This window comes from Cucurbita moschata, unplaced genomic scaffold (assembly GCF_002738365.1).
Source record: "Cucurbita moschata cultivar Rifu unplaced genomic scaffold, Cmos_1.0 Cmo_Scf00050, whole genome shotgun sequence".
Taxonomy (NCBI): Eukaryota; Viridiplantae; Streptophyta; class Magnoliopsida; order Cucurbitales; family Cucurbitaceae; genus Cucurbita; species Cucurbita moschata.
Window position 1 is genome coordinate 1,264,918 of NW_019268566.1, and position 20,582 is coordinate 1,285,499.

A 20,582-nucleotide genomic window follows, 5' to 3' on the forward strand; every position below is an offset into this window, starting at 1 on the left:
TTTTTTTTTTTTTTTTTTTTTTTTTTTTTTTTTTTTTTTTTTTTTTTTTTTTTTTTTTTTTTTTGTCTTTAATAGGATTTAATGGTCCAATTCTCCTACTTACCAATTTGGTTCATTTTACCCATTGGTAATTGGGATTGAGGCCGAGACTCTTACGAGAGGCGGAGAATTTTTCGAAATGGGCAAAAGCCTGATGGAGCAATGACAGGTGGAGGTAGAAGGTTGATGGATCGTGAACTTCTTTTTCTGGAGAAGAAGCGTTCGCTTTACACATTGAGATGGAGACACTCCTTTTCACAATGAGCGAAAGCCCCGGATGGAGCAATGTTGCATGGAGGTAGGAGATAAAAGGCCTACAAGTCGTGAACTTTTTTCAGAGAAGAAACAATAACGGTATTTTCGCCTAATGGAGCAATGTCGTAACGGTATTTTCGCCTAATGGAGCAATGTCGCGTGAAAATAAAAGGCAGATGTATAATTTTCTCATAAATTAATTAATTAATCCAAAAAGATATGAAATAATATGTAAATAATTGAAACTTCAACACCTAGTTGCCTATGCCAAAAAAAAATGAAGTAAATTAAATGTAAATTAATTAATCTACTTCATTATTGCAATTATACAAAATTTCTTAATACTCCATAACTTATCTAATATTACATTTATTACCCATGCAAGTTTTCCCCAAAATATAATAATTATAACTAAATTCCTTAATTTAAAAAAAATCAAATTAAAATATGTATATATATATATTATATGAAGTAATAAAGCATAAGAGTATTATTTACATCAGAAAACCTCCAAAATTGTAAGAAAAATAAAATAAAATTAATTTAAGAATTCAATAACTAATTGGGGCCATGGAGTTCATGGATTCCGATACTGATGGCTACTCGCAAACCCAATTATGCTGAATTTGATGAGTATTCAAATCCAGGATCATGGAACACCTAATCTCCGACGAGGCCCTCCGCCGGAAAATATGAATCAATCGGACTCTGCCTCTCAAATTCGCAAAGCTACTGAGATTCAACAGCCGGGAATTGTTGTAATCGGCGCTGATGTTCTTGGCGGAAGCATGGACGGTGACATTCATGGTTTTGGTGCCTTTGGCCTTGGCTCTGCCGGCGCCGGTAGTGCTCTGGCCGACGATGGCACCGGCGTAGATGAAACCGACAGAGGCGTGGTCGAAATTGAAGGGGCCGAAGTTGGAATTGTCGACGGCGAGTTGGGCGGTGACGGTGAGGTTAAGGGAGGGGGAAGAGGAATTGGTGTTGGAGAGGGAGAATTTGGCGACGGAGAGAGAGGAGAAGTGGAGAGCAGGGGAATTGACGCGGAGGACGATGAGAGCGAAGATTAAAACGGCGACGGAGAGGAAGACGAAGGCGGAGAAGACGTAGATGAAGCATTTGTTGGAGCGTTCCTTTTTTAGGGCTTTGAATGTTGTGAGGTGTCGGTGTTGTTCTTCGTCGGATTTGTGGTGAGCTTGGTAGTGCGCTATTGGGAAGCTCTGGCTGTCGTCCGCCATTGTCGAACGGAATTTCTTGTTCTTGTTGCAGAGAAGAAGAAGAAGAAGAAGAAGAAGGGTTTTGGAATTTGGAGAGAGAAAGAGAGGAATTTATAGGGAGGAGAGAGAAGAACGGTTAGAGAGAATGGGAATCGGAGAGGTCAGTTTTGGAATGCGCCGGCGGAGGTCTGTTTTGTGGGTTTAGGGTTATTTAAGTCAGGTTTTATGGTTTCGAATTCACAGCGATTTGGTCAAACATATTATATTATATTATATTATATTTTATATATATATTAAATAGGTTGCCAATTAATTGTCGGGAAAAGTTGGATGATTTATTAGACATAAAATTAAAAAAAAATACAAAATTTAATATTATTTGAATGTGTTATCGGTAGGTAAAAAAAAAGTTTTGATTTAGTCACGTTTATAATGAATTTCCTTGGTAATTTATATAAATTTAAATATAAATATTTTTAATTAAACTAATTTGAATATAACTTGGAGATGAATAAATGTTGTTTAATTAGTATAATAAAGTTATTAAATGAATATATATATATATATATATATTATAAGTAAAGATATTTACCTAAAATGGGAAAAAAAATATAGAATTTTTGGAATTAAGAAAAATAGAGAAATTTGTAGTTTGTAAGAAATATCTAAGAAAAAGAAAAGGAAATATGAAAATATCTCTATCAATTTAAGGATAGAAACTGTCGAAAGACAATTAAATTTAAAGCATTTAATTTTATTAAATGACATGTTTCATAAAGTCCTTCCAAATTAATAACCAAAAAATAATTTTATTTATTTATTTATTTCACAGAATATCCTAAATGGCCTTCCTCCCTGATTCTGAAGTCGGTGTGCTTATAATTATTTTTTTATGATTTATTTTTCAAATTTAAATAAATAATTCGAATAACTAAAACTAATTTAATCTAAAATTTTATGGTTGAGTTATATTACGTTCATTGTTTAACCACAATTATCTCTAAAAATGTTTCAATCTAATCTACTGACGCTACGAACACTCTGTGGTGGAATCAGGGGAACCAATCCCTCTAAACGACACCGCCACATCACATGCTAACTAAGGGATGAGGGAATTGACCGACTAAATGATGACAAAGGACAATTGACCTCAAATATGGTAAATGAGGATTGATAATGGGACTTTTAAGTAAAAAAGCACAACAAATAAGACATAACTAATGGAACTTTTCGTTTTTTTTTTCTTTTTTTCCTATTAGGTAAGAAAGTTGAGTTATATTAAATTGATTATTTAACCATAATTATCTCTAAAAATGTCTCAATCTTATCCACTAACACTACTAACACGTTCCCTAAATCCCTCTAAATCAAGGAGCCACGTGTCAGACATGGTGACGGCACCGCCCTAAGAAGCCACTTGTGATGAGGGAATTGACCGACTAAATGACCATACAAAAGACCATTGACGTCAAATATGGTAAATGACGATAAAGGACAATTGATATAGAAACTTTTTGATAATGGGACTTTTAAGTAAAAGAAAAGCACGACAAATAAGACTGAAGAATTAATGGAACTTTTCGTTTTTCTTTTTTTTTTTTTTTCCTTTTTTTTTCCTATTTGGTAAGGAAAAATCAATAAACACAGTTCAAATTTGACACGTTTCTTATATTGTTAACCATTTTTCTTTTACTTTGGTTGAAATAAACCAATTTCTTTTGTTTCTTATTCTTCTGTTGTTAGGGTAATTTCTTCGTGTATGTTTCAAATACAGGGATCATTGAAATACTCCTAATTTTCAAAGGGTGTTTGATTTTCAAAATATAAGTCTTTCTTTCTATTTCTAAATTTTTCGCTCGGATTTTCAACTTCTGAACCTACCAAAGAGAAGAACACATTTATTTATTATAAAACTCTCATAAGTAGCGTGTGCTCGAGCTAACCAGCTCATATGATCTTAGACCCCATTTCAATATGACCCAATTTGACCATCTATGCTTGATCATAGAACCATTGGTCAAAGAAAAGATTTTGTTGAATCAACTAGTTCACATCCTATTTATATTTTTTATTATTATTTTAAAGTAGTTACATACTGTTATGTTGTTTTTAATACTAAAATTTTAAAATAAGAAATGTAAAAAGCTATGCACTATGAGCTACTTTGAACTGTGACATGCATTATTGGACTAAAAATATTAGTAAATATATAGTCTTTGTCTTTTTTCTAATAAGATAATATGAAGGAAACCTCCATTTAATCTTAAAAGGTTGGAATTGAAAATTTAATATTGAACTCACATTCTCTATATATATATATATATATATATATTTTAATTTCTCAAACATTTTTCCTAGTATGACCTTTATATGAAAATTAATTTTAATAACGACCCTTGCTTTTACTTGGAACGTTCTAGATTTTATTCTTTGGAGTATGGTCAAACATCTAATCTTTTTGTGGATTGCTAAGTGCCTTATGCTCGAGGGCACCTTTTTTTCCTCGGTTCCTTCGTTTTCTTGCTAGGTTCGAGGAAATTTATAGCTTAGACTTCGCCCTTGGCATGAGGTGTGGGGGTCATATCAAGAAATAAGCAGCTGTAGCTAAATGTTCAAAGAACAAACCTTTCCTTTGATGCTAAGCAAAATATCTAGAAGGTTGAAAATTCTTTTGCTACCATTTCATTATCAATTTGAAGCATAGGGGAGACTTGAACATTATTTCAGGTGGGGGCCATAATTGTGATTTACCTTTACAGATTATTGCTGAATCAAATCGGAAAGTACTCTGTTTTAGCTTATGTATTGCCGTCAATCTCATAGTCTTAAAACGCGTCTACTAGGAAGAGGTTTTCACACTATTATAAGGAATGCTTCGTTCTCAACGTGGGATTTCACAATCCACCCCTCTCGAAGGCTAGCGCCCTCGCTAGCACATCGCTTGGCGTCTGACACCTATACTATTTGTAACAGTCTAAGCACACCACTAGCAAATATTGTCCGTCTTAACCCATTACATATCGATTTTAAAACGTGTCCGCTAGGGAGAGGTTTTCGCAACCTTATAAAGAAAGTTTCGTTCTTCTATCAAGGAGTTTGGAAAATGGAAAAGAAAGCAGATAAGGATAGCCATTAGCCAATCCTATTCCAACTTCCACCACTAACTAAAAACATTAGTACTCTAGCTTTCTGGATTTCAAAGTTGGCTCCTATCGCCCACCACCCAATCACCTTCCAATTGGGTCATCATCAACCAACCAGTTCATTGCAGCTGTACCACATTTGGGCCTCCTAACATCATGACATCACTGATCCATTACCTTACCCCATCACTTTAATAGACAAGCCACACGGTTACCACTGCAACTTGAACCCAGGAAAGGATAAGTTCCAACCAAGTTTCGACTCTTCAACCAGGAATTTTCACGGTTATACTAAGTACTAAATGCCTAAAGTCTCAGTACTTCTATGCATATACTCTTCTGTTTCTAAGGTCTATTTTTTCTGGGTTTTTTGTGTACCCGTAAACTGGTTTCTCAGAAGTGTTCCTTGTGAAAATCAAACTTTGTTGGGCCCTTTTGATTGAATTCATAGCAGAGATTGCAAAGTTCTTTGGCAAGGATTGGTGCTCCACAGTAGAATACTCCTGATACCAAATGTCAAACCGAGAAGAATTAGGTTAGGAAATTCAGTGGTTTATCCTACTGTTTATTTTTTTGAAGCGGACTCACCTATTTTAGCATTACAATGCTTGGAACAAATTCTGGAGAAAACTTTCTTCCAATTGGGCCTTGCAAAATGAGTTCTGACCTGATCATGGAAAGTAAAAGGGTCTTTAAGAATATGGGTAATTTGGCTACACTGAACTGATTACTTTCTTTGCAGGTCACAAGTAAAAGATCAAGACACGGTTAGGAACCACGGCTCTCTGTAATGGTATAATATTGTCCACTTTGAGCATAAAGTCTGATGACTTTGTTTTTAGTTTCCCAAAATGCCTCGTACCAATGAAAATGTATTATGTACTTATAAACCCATGATCAACCCGTTAATTAGCCAATGTAGGACTCCTCTCCCAACGATCCACAAAAATCCTCCCCTCGAACAAAATACACCGTAGAGTCTCCCTTGAAGCCTATGGAGCCCTCGAACAGCCTTCTCTTAATCGAGGCTCGACTCCTTCTTTGGAGCCCTTGAACAAAGTACACCCTTATTCGACGCTTTAGTCACTTTTGACTACACATTCGAGACTCACAACTTCTTTGTTCGACATTTGAGGATTCTATTGATATGGCTAAGTTAAGGGTATGGCTCACGACTCTCCATAATGGTATGATATTGTCCACTTTGAGCATAAGCTCTCGTGATTTTGCTTTTGGTTTCCCCCAAAAGTCATCAATGGAGATGTAAGTAAAATGTGTACTCTAGAAATATGAATTAAAACATAAGGTCAAACTCTAGTATATCAGAAAATTGATTAGATAGTTGAAATTTACCTTGGTGCCAGAAACAATATCCATCCCGTTCTTTGCGTGAGTTAGTGCTTGAACCATCGTGATGAGGGCTGATCTAGCGTCTCCTTCCTCGTACACACTGGTCAGATAGTTGTGCATCTCAATGACGCCCTAAGTTTCAAGTCACGAAGTTTATAAAAACGAATCCATGTAGATGACAATCTAGTGGAAATTCTATATTACCCTTTGATCCATCTCAGCCACTTCATTCATGACCCCTTTGAACCAGTCAAACGAGCCCTGTTCCCTGGTTACCCAGTAAAAGTAAGCTTTAGTTGTCTTCAGAATCTTCTTTCGTTTGGGAGAAACCCTGGCAGTCGACGAAGAATCCGTGCTTCCGAAACTGAGATCCGACTCTTTACCTCCATCTGCAATTGAATCCTGTGTAAGGAAAGCTTGATGATTATCATATGAATGTTTGTGCATAAAATTCCAAATTAAACGTTTTGCTTGTTAAATATGCATATTAGTTGAAATATCAGGATCAAGTGATGCATGCTGCAGGTACTTACTGCCTGCTCCACCATTTTGACAATGTTATTTAGCAAATCCTTCAAAATGCTAACGAAAGGTGTTGCTCCAATACCAAGACCAACAAGTAAGAGAACATCATAATTTCTGTAGTCTTGTGCAGGTGCACCATAGGGTCCATCTATTAAGAGTTTCGGCAAACTGTAACTCATTGCATGAGAAATAGTCCATTAAGAGTACGCAACCCATAGATAGAGCTAGGATTCGGAAATGAAGGGATTTTAAGATGTACATACCATTTCTTGGTCGTTTCGTCAGCCCTGAGCAACCCACTCTTCCCACTAACTGGTGTTTCACAAGCTTCAGCAAATACCCTCTTTAATTCTTGTGTCCAATCACCCAGCTGCCGTATGTGAACACTCAGATAATCATCCCCTGGAGCAGAAGTAATCGAAAATGGATGCCTGCACGCAAAGATGATCGGCACCATATCAAGCTACGTGGAGGTATAAAACCTTCACGCACAAAATTTGTCTACAAGTTTCAGTTAAGTTTCTTGAAAATAGTGAAAAGCGAACTAGACAGAACATAATGTATTAGAAATCACGACTCTCCACAATGATATAATATTATCCACTTTGAGCATACTAATGAAGATATATTCTTTACTTATAAACTCATGACCATTAGCCAATGTGGAACTCTCTCCCAACAATCCTCAGCAATCCTCCTCTCTAAAAAAGTACACTATAGAGCCTCATGAGGCCTATGGAGCCCGCAAACAACCTCTCCTTAATCGAGGCTTCGAACAAAGTACACCCTTTGTTCGACACTTATATAATTTTGACTACACCTTCGAAGCTCACAACTTCTTTGTTCGACATTTGAGGATTCTATTGATATATCCTGAAATTGATATTGCTAAGTTAAAAGCACGACTTTAATACCATGTTAGGAATCAGAATTCTCTACAATGGTATGATATCATCCACTATGAGCATAAGCTTTCATGGCTTTGCTTTGGGGTTCTCCAAAAGACCTCATACCAATGGAGATGTATTCCTTACTTATAAACTCATGATCTTTAGTCAATTAGCCAATGTGGGACTCCCTCCCAACCATCCTCGAACATAAATAATAAGTTGGATACAGCTATATAGTCAAAAACTGCGCACAATCCACAAATGGCAAAACTCACAGAAGCAGACAATTGAGTTACAGAGAAGTTAATTCATTAATAATAAGCTGAAAGCAGCAAATGCGAAAAACAATACCAACGCAAAAATGAAATTTTCTTGAGGAAATTATACTTGACAAGAGTCGTAATAGTATTTACCATTCAAATGGGGAAACGGCGGGACATTGGACAAACATGTACTGTCCACTCTTATAACGGAACTGAGGAGGTTTAGACATTTGTAATGCCAGAACATTTCCCGGGTAAATAGCAACCTGGATAAGGTTAAGCAGAAAAAATGAAACGATTGAAAGGCAAAGAAATTTGAAGTCTAGCGTTGAACATTTAAGCATGAAATTGGAGCAAGGGCCATTATGTGGCAGTGTCGGTAAGTATTATCAGAAACCTTGAGAAGTCGAACACTGTAGAAGCCTGAGCGGAAGAATCTAAGGGTCCTTTCCCCAGCATAGAGTAAAACTGGGATGCCAAGATACATCCAAGTCTGCATGTAAAAATCAATACCTCAGAATACATTTCTAGTTCGTGCAAAATAAATTACCTATTCAAGCCAAATAGACAGAGTATTAGTGGGGACGTATCATCACTCTTACCGTCTTACAGTACCATCTATTCTCAAGATAGAGGAAGATGCCATGAATGACGAGCAAAACGTAAACAATGACAAACAGGTGGTGCGAATACCAGAAGGCATTGAAACCAGTCAGCCTATCAAATGGCTTGGGCAGCTTAACCAAGCTCCTTCTAAACCATCGGGTAGCTAGAGTGAATGCTACTGCCATGAAGATGACCATTAGTATGCCAGTCACAGCTTCCCATCCCTTAACCAAATCTAAGTAAGTAGGCTTGTCTGGTCCAAAGTAACCCTTCACATAATTATAGCTTTCATCGGATGACTGTACGAGTCTTGGAAAGTCACAGGCAAGGTGGCTCCCTACATGGAGAATGACACCAACTCCAATGGCTGCGGCTATCGTCTGCAGGTGAATTAAATAATCATGGCTTAATTTAAAGGAACCCACGAGGTTGGCCACTAAAGTTAACGTCTTCCTAGATAAAAGCCAAGCAAATGTGTGGTTAGTTTGTACCTTGTGGAAATTGATATTGTCGTCGAAGGGTACAAAAAATCCCAGCCTGGTAGACCTTATCCAAGTAATGGTATTTCTACATACGGGCAGCAAAATGATAGCCATGTTGAATTTCAGGGTCTCAGCTGCACCCTTAGCCGTAAGGAGACAGTAGCCCATGACCTTGGAGGCTTGCCTCTGCTTGTACAGGAAGAACTTCCACGTGAAAAGGCCAACCAAGATCATGGCCCATAATGTCAGCACCCATATTCTCCTCCAATTCTCCTGCAAATAGTAGAGTAGTTTTGTTCTTATCCTTGTTATGGGGCCTTTGTTCCTTAATCCCTGTATGTTCTGGCTCAATGCTCGGCTTGTATAGCTGAGGGCTTGACTGTTGTTCCGGTACGTGTCCTTCTGCAGCAATAGGGCTTCCAAATGCCACAGCTGCACCACCGTAATCACCAAAAAAAAAAAATTGTAAATTCATATTTAAAACAAAATTAGTGAATCATTTATCAAATCTCTCATTTCTACTTCTTGTTTAGAAATTATTTGATCTATCCCTAAATTTTAATTTTTGTCTAATATGTCTATGATGTATTTTGTCCGATTTATTATATATTATAAAGTTAGAGATTTATTAGACATGTCTCCACCATGGTATGATATTGTCCACTTTGAGCATAAGCTCTCGTGGCTTTGCTTTGGCCTTCTCCAAAAGGCCTCATACCAATGGAGTTAGTATTCCTAACTTATAAACCCATGATAATTCCTTAAATTAACCGATGTGTGACTTTCATCATCCAACAAGACAAAGTTAAACAAATAATAATAAAATTCAAAGTCGAGAGATTCATTCCGTTCTAATGGGCTTGCATGTAAGTAAAAAAATATTAAAAAAAATAATAATAATCATAATAATAAAAACTTTGTTAGAAATATGCAGCAGAGAGGAACCAACCTCGATGTAGCCCAGTCTTTCAGGGTCCAGCTCCTCCATGATGAGGGCCGCATATTCCTCTGCCTGTTCCTTTAGCCTCAGTAGCTTGTTTGCAGAAGCACTCAGCATAATAATCTAAAAGAAATAAAGTAAATTAGATTAATCTTGATTGTGGCCAAAAAGTCCCCACAAACCCCCTTAAAATATTGTTTGGAATGGTCATTTTTAAATAACTTTCTTTCCTATGCAAATTTTTTTAAAAAAATCTGTAATATGGTGGTTTATAATAACGAAAATGACACTCTGTTGGCCAAACCAAAAGTATTAGGCTAATGCAAAGAATATGAAGGCCACTTTTCCTTTTCCTTCCAAGGAGGGAAAGAGAGTCAGTCATCTTCTTCTAGAAAAATAAACTAAAAAAATATAACCATAATCATATGAGAATCTTGACGTGGAGTAGGCCAATTTGTCTGAATATAAAGTAATTAATATTTAATTTAATCGCATCACGTTGATTATGCTAAATCCATGCAGCTTTTATGCCACAAAAAAGGAGACAAAAACCTTCCTCACCCCCACTAAATCAAATTATTAAAGTTTAAATCTTACTTTCGCTAATGAACTTTTCAACCCATTCTTTTAATCTCTCTGTATTTTTAAATGTTTTATTTTAATAAATAAATTACCAATTTAATTTCGTGTTTAATAGACCATCAAACCTTAATAACTTCTTGAACTCTCAAATTTGTGTGTATTTTACCGTATTTGAGATTTCAAACTTATGTCTAACCAGTTCTAATTTTTAAAATATTTGTTAGATAAGTGTTCATATGTCCTGGTAACTGCTGGCTGGCTATCAATGAGGAGGAGTCAACTAGTGATGCTAGCTTCTGAAAGATTATGTGATTTGAATAAAGATTTACTTTCGATGCCAGTTTTTCAAGTGATTGAGTTCTATTACATTAATCAATTCGGCTGGAAAGACCTACACCGACTACCCTTTATCAACTCTTCCCCTTTGAATGATAATAAGGTCAGCTTGGGTTCCAAACTCCTATTCGTTGTTTGCATTCAAAGGTCTTGTCCCTGAGCTATCTAGTCACGTTCCCCAAATAATCTAGACTACCTAACCCTAGATTACATTTTTATTTTTTTTGGAATTTCTAAATAAAGAAAAAAATAGGATCAGGGTTCTAATTTTTTTTAGTTGAGTCGATCTAACCAACCCAAAATAGGTTTCACAACCCAATCTTACCCTATTTTTAAGATCATTGGAAAAATTAAGAATATTTAATATTTATAACTTAGATGGATGAATGTTTAATATACTCAATTTTACCTGATGTAATATGTATATTAGATAACTATATTTTTTTTTTAGAAAAAATTGACCTAAACTCTATTAAATATCATATTATCAATTATAAAATATAAAATTTATTAAGAGAGTTTAAAAATGAAACTACGGTCTAAAATTTATAATTGTACACAAAAACTTAAAATTCATATCAAGGGAGTTAAAATTGCAAGTAAATTTACCTCTTTGACTTCTTCTTCGGTAATTCGGCCGTCTTCATTTTTATCGACCCTGTTAAAAAAATGGACATCGGTAAAAATACGAAAATTGAAATTAAAAAAAATAAATGGCAACTGTGAAACGACGGGAGTCCGTTTCATTTCTTGGTGGTGACGGTGTCGTTTTCTGTTCTTGCTTTTCGGCTTACGGAAAAATAATTTCCATGAACTTAAAGAGATGGATGATAATGATATACATGTCGAAGAAGATCTGCAGTCGCGAATCGAAACTTTGATCGGTGATTTGCGACCAGAACTCGAAGAGTTCGTCTCTGCTGATTTTTTCGACCTTCAATCTTCGTCTTCGACTCAGAGCATCGAACAGTTCCAGAGCAAACTCCTTTGAATCTTTCATTCCTAACAAATGGAAAGGAAATTAAGAATTTGATTACCTGAAATTTTCCGGAGAGAAGAAAATGTTGGAAGAGACGAAAATCTAATTTGCGGAGTAAGAGAGATCGGAACGAAAAGGTTTCATTACCTATGCAGTGAGCGAAATCAGAGCGGTAGAGGACTCCATCCTTGGCGAGCTTATCGAAATTGCTCTGGATTTCGTTCCAGGCATCGACGCCATTGGTCTTACTGCTAATGAATCTCAGGCCGGGAAGCGCTTTACAAGCACCGGAACGAGTGCGATCAAGCTGAGCTTGCCGCTTCCTTAGAGCTCGAGCGGCCAACGCCGAGTCAAATCCATTTTCGGAATCGGTAGAATGTCCATTGCTCCAGGAAAACCGCTTCAGCTCCTGCGAAAACTGCCTCGCCTTAGCAACCGCTTCCGCCTTCAGTTCCTGCGAAAATAGACGCAACAGATTGGACGAGCTCCGCTTAACCGTCGGCGATCTCGACATCGAAGCAGACTTCGGAGCTTCAGATCCTACAGAGGCGGCGTTATCGATGTTGATAACCGTATCCGGCTCAACGCTGCGTAGGACGATTCTATCATCGTTCTGTAGATCGACAGTGACCTCGACAAACACCTCCGCCGCACTGGATTCCGTTCCCGTAGACGATCCTGCGCTCATCTTCGCATTTCCAGTAACCGTATCCGACGCCCACCGCTCGTGCTTCGGAGACCCCCTCATTAATCCACCAACCGAAACGCAGTAACCAAAGCTATTCTTCCAACAACTTCATACAAAAAACCAGAAAACCACAAGCATCGGCAGTTACGACTAACATGCATCGCTGAAAAGAGATCAAAATGCAATGGCCGTCCACACACAACACTTTTAGAATCTCGCAGCTCCTGATGGAGAAAGAGCAGTAAAGGAACAGAGACTCGGAGCAGAACAGATTACAAAGCCCGGAGCCAACAGATTAAATTCAGAGCATATTCAAAAAAATTCCATAGTGGGATTGGGAAGGAGAAAAAGAAAGATCACCTCGAGGTTGATTTGATATTGAGAATCGTAGCAGAAGAAGGAGGCAGCACTGAAGAACATCTAGAAGGAACTTTTTGCTTTTGCTCAGTGTGATACTCCTTTATTCGTGAGTCATGATTTTGTTTGTTCTTGTTTTATTTTTTTTTATTGAGGAACGTTTATTGTGGCAGAACGCGGCATGGACTTTCGAGGTTCAAAAAAGGCTTGGTGGTAACTTGTTTAGACATGACTCAAGTATGATATTGTACATAAAATTCTCCTTTTAACTTTACTTTTAAATATTTTAAAAGTGTTAGTAGCAATAGAGATAATATTTATTTATTATAAATTTATGATCATTCTCTAAAATAGTCGAGGTTAGACTTTCATCCAACTGTTTTGTGTTTGTAGAAGCACCCAAATATAAAGTGTAACTATTTAGTAAGTTTAATTTAAGTACTTTTTCCTGTCTTTATTTGGTGCAGTAAGTAGATTATTGGCTAATATCGTACTATTTTGGCATATCATATGATGTATCAATGGATATAGTATTTCTTATTTATGTGATATTTTATGATTACAAATTATAAAATAAATAAAAGATATATTCAATCAATATTTTATTGTTGCACAGTATCGTTCCTTAAATATGTAATTAATTATGGAAATGTAAAGTATTTTGAAAAAATTATATTATACATAGTTCAAATCTAGATATGTTCATTTTATCAATAGGATAGAGGCTCGTAGAACCCACTCCAAATCGATAGGGAATTCCCATTTAGACTGATAATGAACGAGGGAGTGGGCAGCTTAATATAAATATATTTTCAAAATATATATATATATATATATATATATTATGTATTGAATGGGTTAATTTTGAGACCTTAATTGTAATATTTAAACCGTTTAATTTTAAACAGTGAAAAATTATGTTGAAATATAAAAATTTGAATTTTAAGAAATTAGGTTAGGTAGAGTATATATAATTATTTATGAAATATATTAATTTATTAGGAAAATGAAATAGGAGACGGGAATGAAGATGGGGAAGGTTTACTCGTGGACATCTCCCTTCGAGATAATTTTTAAGAGTAGTTGTAAAATAAATAATAAAAAATAATTATGAGATAAAATAAATATATAGGCGAAGATGTATTTTTTAAATTTAATCATAAATGATAAATTAATATAATCGAGTAATTAATTAACCGTTAACAATGAACAAAAAAATTAATTAATTTTAGATTTAAGTATTAAGTTAATTATGCTTAATTTCCCCCATGAATTTAATTAATTTGCAAAAGCCAAAAAAACTTTGACGAAGGAAACCCGGGAAACAAACGGGTCAATTACAATTCCCCTACTCCAAAGCTTGCTTGGCCGTCATCTCCAGAACCTGCTGAAGCTTCGTTCATACCGCCGGAGGAAAGGGGCGTTTGCTCCGGCGAGCGGCTGAAAATGGGTGCAACGACGCCATATGAGATGAAATTGGATAGAATTTCCTCGTACATTGATAGCTTAACTTTGTACGTCAACCGTGTCGACCAAATCGATCCAGTCCAACTCTGCAATATCTGCTTTTCCCTTGCCAGGTTTTGTTTTAGTTCAAATCATTTAAGTTTTCCAAGTTTGTTTCCTTTTCTTGTTGTGGAAATTTGTTTTGGGTGCTTTTCTTGAAATTTTGTTAGTTGAGAGGATTTTGAGACTGGTACTGCGAATACCTACTGTCTAGCTAGTTGGTAGAAAATGGAGTGTCGAGTAGTTTGTTTGGAATACAGAATTTGGGTCTGGTTGGGAGTATTGTGTTTCAGCTGTGTTCAGGTTTTCTTTAATTTGAAAATTTCCTGCATTTTCTAGCCTGATGGAGATGCGATGTGCGAATAAATTCTTTGTTGAATTTGTTGGACGATGAAAGTCTCACATCGACTAATTTAGGGAATGATCATGGGTTTATAATCAAGGGGTACTCTCTCTATTGGTATGAGGCCTTTTGGGGAAGCCCAAAACAAAGCTATGAGAGCTTATGCTCAAAGTGGACAATATCATACCATTGTGGAGAGTCGTGTTTGTCTAATATGGTATTAGAGCCATGCCCTAAACTTAGTCGTGCCAATAGATTGGTAAATCCTCAAATATCGAACAAAGGACTTCAAAAGAAAAGGAGTCAAGCCTCCTCGAAGGTAGTAAAAAATGACTAAGATTCCAAAGGAGTCGAGCCTCGATTAAGAGGAGGTGCACTTTGTTCGAGGGGAGGTGTTGGATGATGAAAGTCCCACATCGGCTAATTTAGGGAATGATCATGGGTTTATAATCAAGGGATACTCTCTCTATTGGTATGAGGCCTTTTGGGGAAGCTTAAAGCAAAGCCATGAGAGCTATTGCTCAAAGTGGACAATATCATACTATTGTGGAGAGTCGTGTTCGTCTAATAGGATTCATTTGACGTTTTTACTTCACTGTAATAGTGTCAACAAATAATTAAAGAATCGCAAAATGAAGAAGATGATTCTGAAAACACTTTTTTTTCGTAAGAACAGATGCCTACAAATTTCGGTAGTACCGAGTAAAAACATTTAAATAAGTGGTTTCAGTTAAACTTTGCATACTTCCTGTATTTTTGTTTTGAAAACTCAGTAGTTGCAAACAAGAGAAGCCAAAATAACATAATAAGGGAGCCCATAAAACTGATGTTTAAAGTGTGTATAAATGGGAGCTCCTCTATATGCAAAGGGATTTAAGGCTTTCACTTTTAAGGTCACTAAAGGGGTAGCAAAATATATTGGGAATTGGCGAAAGGAAGTTTCTTTTGATGAATTCATCTATGTTGATTCAGAAAGTTCTAATATTAGTGTAAATAGTGGAAGATCTAAGCATTTAAACTGTGGGGAGATTTTTTCGGTGGAAACAAGGAAAAAGGGAAAGAAGAGGCTCCGAGCAACAATGGAGAGTTAGATTTATTATTTCAATAAGGAACTGATGATGGAAATCTAATGATAATTCCTGTCAGTGAGATGTTTGATGTTGGTTCGCAAAACACAATGATTTGATGGCTAGCCTCAAAGCTAATTCGTGCTTGGAGATGACTTTTGTAAGCCTCTTAGATAACACCCTTGCCACAACCTTGTATAAACACGAAGTGAGGCTAATATTATCTCCCATATTTCTGGCATCACTTTTCTTAGGAATGATGGAAATATGGATTTTGTTTAAGCTTGTGTTTATGATGGCGTTCTCGAAAAAGCCTGGGAACACTCTCTTTATGTCATCCTTGAGAATGTTCCAATATTTTTTTTTTGAAGAATTTGGTGATATAGCCATCCGGTCCGATAGAACTTTTGGTGCCCAACTCCTTGACAAGAAGGGGTGGGTTTTAATGAAGATGAAAACTCACTTTATAATATTCTTATAGACTATTTGAAAAAAGTATGTGTTTTTTTTTTTTCAAATCATCAAACGAAGCCGCTTTGTTTAGTTCATTTTTCTTTCTAAAACTTGAGGACAAGTTTTTTTTTTTTTTTTTGGAGAGAGAGTGATGTTGAGAATCAGGTTAATTAAGGTAATTACTTGCTTAATACTATTTTTACTATCCTTTTTCATTTTTGAATTTTAGTTTTCCCTCTAATTCTCTATAAATAAAGGGACTCCCTCATGTATTTTACAACTTGATTGATAATAAAGATTTGAAGGGTTTAATTCTTGGAGAATTATCTCCTTTAGGCTACTTACGCTACACCAAATTCTCTTTCGTGGTTGTGTTTCTCAGCCATGCTTGATAGACTGGGACCTCCCATAGAATTTATGTTTGTAAGGAGTGGTGCACGAGGATAGACACTGTAAATGAGAGAGAGAGAGAGAGAGAGAGAGAGAGAGAGAGAGAGGGCGTTTTTTTTTTTTTTTTTTTTTTTGTTTGTTCTGTAATTGTATAGAGGGACCGGTGGATATTGGTCAGTTATGCTAGTACATGATAGGACTGAGAGTATAGTTGTCGGTGGGGATTGCCATGTGGTGTGTATTATGCTAGAACGTAGACCTCTTGAATTTCTGCCTGCTTATTTGTGCTTTCTTCTTTAATCTAATAGCACACTATTAGAACTTTTCTCTTAATTGTTCTATGAGCTTCGTACTTTTATTGGACTCATATCCCCAAGTCAAATACCTCATCGAGGGTATATGGGTTATGGTGAAGGCGACAACTTAAAAATGAATTTCTCTGTTATTCTTCAACAATGTGGTCTCTTGTGATGTCACTTCACGTGTTTAACTGTAGAAGTTTGTGTTAAATATTTAATTTCCTGCACTGCTAGGTTACTACTGTAAACCCTTTTATATCGTTAATTGTGCACTTCTGTTTGTCTCAAATGTTATTTATAATTATTAGTTCTTACTAGTGTGAACGGAATTGGCCTTTTTTTTTTTTTTTAATGAAATACTTTTTATTTGTGTGCTTTAGCTTTTGCTCATAACCATCAATTTATCATCTTCCTTGACTTCATTTTGATTAACGTTGATAATACAGAAGTATTGACTTTGCAATTGCCAACGACTTTGTTCCATCTAAAGCTCAAGGTTTACCCAGTCTCTTGAAACAGGTAACATCTTTTATTCTAAATGTACATGAATTTTTTATGGTTTAATTTGTCCTCCAAGACACTTGTTTTCAAGGGAAAATAATTGCTTTCCCATTTCTGTTAAAAAGATGCACTTCACTTTGTATTTTCTATAAATTGTTGGTCTATTTGAGAAGCAATTTTAGATGGTGTCATTATACGACTCTTCCCTCTTGCCAATTGGAGGCTTTTTGGGTATAATTTACATAATTTGAGTAATTTATTGTCCCTAGAATGCCCAATTTCTGTCAAATTACCTGCTAAGTTTTCATTTCTCGTTTTTGTACAATCACTGCAAAATGTACCTTCCTAAATAGTTGACTGAATCATGTTCAAATTATTTGGCATTCTTATTTTGGTTCTAAGCTATGCCTTGAGATCTTGGCAGGACATTCAATAGGTTGGGATTGCACTGCCTATTAGTTAGCTGAAACTTAAGTGTATGTGGGGTAAAGATGTTGGGCAAAAGGTTGGATTTGGATTTGGAAGATGGGTTGTTATCCTATCTATATATTACACAGATTGGGTTTGTAGTCTCATGTTAAATGAATTTGTATCAGTTATTTATTCAGAATGTTGTATCTGATTGCTATATCTTTTCTATTATGAGTTTTTTTGAGCATTAGTTTACATAGAATATTAATTTGTCCAGATATGTCAGAAGAAACATTCTCATCACTTAAAAGCAGCAATCATGGTGCTCATGATAGCCGCCAAGGTATGTTTTTCTCATCTTTTGCATACGCTGCCGTATTTTTATATTTTAGAACCGGTGACCAAGTTTTTTAGTGTTCACAATTGTTTATGATGGAACGTTTTCTTTTTATAACTGTAGTATGATTAATGTTTTTGTTACTGAATCAAAATTTGTTTGAGATGAGTAGTAATCTGTTAAAAATAAGTAACAACTTCAACAGCACCTCCAAAGGGATGGAAGCTTGACAATATTTAGGTGAGTAGTGTCACAATTGCACTTTCTTGGTAACAAACTAGCGATTGTGCTGCACTTGTTCTAATCCACCGAACAAGCCAGCCGTGTTAAAATCGGATATCGCGAACAATCTGATGTATGGTTGAGCCTTGGCTACATTTTGAGAAAAAAGGTTTTAGAAAACATGGGCGAGGAAAATCATTGAAAACAAGTTGAAAGTAAGCATTGTGAAAGTCAATTGTATGGAAAATATATAGGCAAGAGAGTTTACAGTACTTGGTTAGGGGGAGGTTTGATGACTACTTGGTCTCCCCTGTAGTACATTTTGAGGCGATTCAGGTTTGGCAGAGCTAGACATCATTTTGCCAAACAGTTATACAACAGAAATGAACTAAGAAAGTAATACAACATGTGAAGTTTACCCATGGAGTTTAGTAGTTGTAGTGTAGAAAGAAAATTTTTTCCACTCAGACATCCCTTGAATCATGCGTTCAAGTTCAAATTGGAGAAAAGGTACTTCGTTCTTTTTACATCAGCTAGCAATGTCCCCATAACAACATGTAAAGAGGAAATAACAACGTTTGGAGTAGTCCAATAATGATGTTTGTTTTTTTTTTCTTTTAGATTTTTTGTTTCTTTTTTGCCTTGATGTCTGTGCTTTTCTTGTAATTACTGGTTAGATCTTATTTCACTTGATTGGAGCCCCTTCTTGTAGATGGCTTCCTTTTTGTTGGTTTTTCCCCATTTTTATTAGCTTGTGCATTCTTGAAAGTCAGGTATTTCATTAGAACAAAAAAAAAGATTTCCAAAAATTCTCTACATCAAATTCTTCCATCTTCAAGAATTTAGCATGGTTTCGGTGCCTATGTTTAATTACATAATGACTGATGTTACATCAACACTGGACAAGGGTTCAACCACTCGATTCCAAACTGCTGCAATCAGTCCTTGAAACCAAATGAAAACCATAAACTCAGAGGACAACTATATACTATGGCAATTGCAAGTGCAGATTACTCGGCAAGGACATGGACTAGAGAAACATATCAAAAAAGATCGAGGAACCTCCTGAATATCTTCAAGATTTGGATTCGGATACTTCAACTCTAAATCCATAATTTTTATCTTGGCAACGATAAGATCAATTAATTTTTTCATGGCTCTTTGGATTTGTGATGGAAAATGTGTTGAAAGAAATGTTAGAGGGCACCACTGACTGTGAGATTTGTCTGGTAGCCATTTTGGCTCTTTGGATCTTCCACTCTTTGTACCTTTGATCAAAGCGAACTTTCTACTTACATAATCTCCTTCATGTTCCTAAAGTTAACCAAGAGTCACCTACATGTGCCTAAAGTTACCAAAAATCTTCTTCACGTGCCTAAATGAACATTAGAATGGTAAGTGCTTGGTTAATTTTTAATAGATATATGACCTGAGAAAATGTTTATGTTGTGCATGTGTTTTGAAAATAAATGAATGTTCATTGACAAAAGAACCGAAGTTTATAAATCTTCACCTTCTGGTAAGAGTTCATTCTATCATATAAGGTAATCATGCAATACAATTTTGGACAGGCCAACTATCTTATTGGACTTGGTTGTCATATGATTGAAGATTAAAAAGATAAAATACTGGAAAAGCCTTGTGCTTATAAAATAGTATACTTTTCCATGTTTGGGATCATACTGTCTCTGTGATGTACGCATTGGGGCCGAACTTGTAATTGTCTAAATTTAGCAAGTCCGTAGGCTTTTTATTACCTTCCTATTTACACAGTTGGTGCTTCTCCTTTTTGTACACGCTTTTGAAATCAATAAATAACCTACTTTAACTTAACTATCCACCTTTCTTGGTATTAAATATGTTGAGTTCAATTGAAATGATCTCTCTCCTCGCTTGAACCTTTTTTTCCCACGAGAAAATTTCCTGTCTTTTTGTTTGTCAACACTGTGATTTAAGTCACTCGGACTTCATTTTTTGTTGAGTAGAAATCATTTTGGAATGCTATCTGGTAACAAATATCTCAGCTTTCTTCTATATTTTGCATGGTAGAATGCTTGCAAGGTGAAATGGTTTTCAGAAAAGGAGGCAGAGGAACTCTACAGTCTAGCTAATGAGGTTCTTTTTATTTTGTCTAAAAACTTTTCGCCTGGGTAAAAGTTTGTGCACATTTCTGGATTTTTAATGTTTTTATTTTCTGAGAAATTATTATGTCATGCAGATTGGTAGCGATTTCTTTGTAGATACGAATACTGGACCAAGCAATTCCCTTACCACGATTACTACAGTTATGGAAAGGTATGAGTTTCATTTTTGCTTTATCTGCATTCTGTCTGAATCACATTACAAAAAAAAAAAAAAAAAAAAAAAAAAAAAAAAAAAAAAAAAAAAAAAAAAAAAAAAA

The 20,582-nt window shown here is 35.7% G+C and overlaps 2 protein-coding genes across 4 annotated transcripts in view; one reads left to right on the forward strand and one right to left on the reverse strand.

The window, feature by feature from the left end:
* Positions 1 to 4,529: 4,529 nt before the first annotated feature.
* LOC111435601 (respiratory burst oxidase homolog protein A-like) lies at positions 4,530 to 12,761 on the reverse strand. The gene is made up of 14 exons (XM_023073011.1): positions 11,755 to 12,761; positions 11,471 to 11,630; positions 11,238 to 11,286; positions 9,720 to 9,833; positions 8,780 to 9,202; positions 8,285 to 8,668; positions 8,080 to 8,175; positions 7,833 to 7,948; positions 6,793 to 6,960; positions 6,538 to 6,697; positions 6,209 to 6,406; positions 6,008 to 6,136; positions 5,243 to 5,321; positions 4,530 to 5,157 (listed from the first exon to the last, which is right to left on the reverse strand). The coding sequence occupies exons 1-14, from the start codon at positions 12,353 to 12,355 to the stop codon at positions 5,048 to 5,050; spliced, it is 2,787 nt and encodes a 928-aa protein (XP_022928779.1). The 5' UTR covers positions 12,356 to 12,761; the 3' UTR covers positions 4,530 to 5,047.
* A 1,193-nt stretch (positions 12,762 to 13,954) lies between these two features.
* The window catches only part of LOC111435722 (E4 SUMO-protein ligase PIAL2-like), a 20,861-nt gene continuing 14,233 nt past the window's right edge, over positions 13,955 to 20,582 (forward strand). For all 3 annotated transcript variants that reach the window (XM_023073222.1, XM_023073221.1, XM_023073223.1), the window contains exons 1-5: positions 13,955 to 14,232; positions 17,157 to 17,229; positions 17,900 to 17,965; positions 20,231 to 20,296; positions 20,400 to 20,476. In XM_023073222.1, the coding sequence (XP_022928990.1) occupies positions 14,099 to 14,232; positions 17,157 to 17,229; positions 17,900 to 17,965; positions 20,231 to 20,296; positions 20,400 to 20,476 (416 nt within the window). In that variant the 5' untranslated portion in view covers positions 13,955 to 14,098. The remainder of the gene's footprint in view (positions 14,233 to 17,156; positions 17,230 to 17,899; positions 17,966 to 20,230; positions 20,297 to 20,399; positions 20,477 to 20,582) is intronic.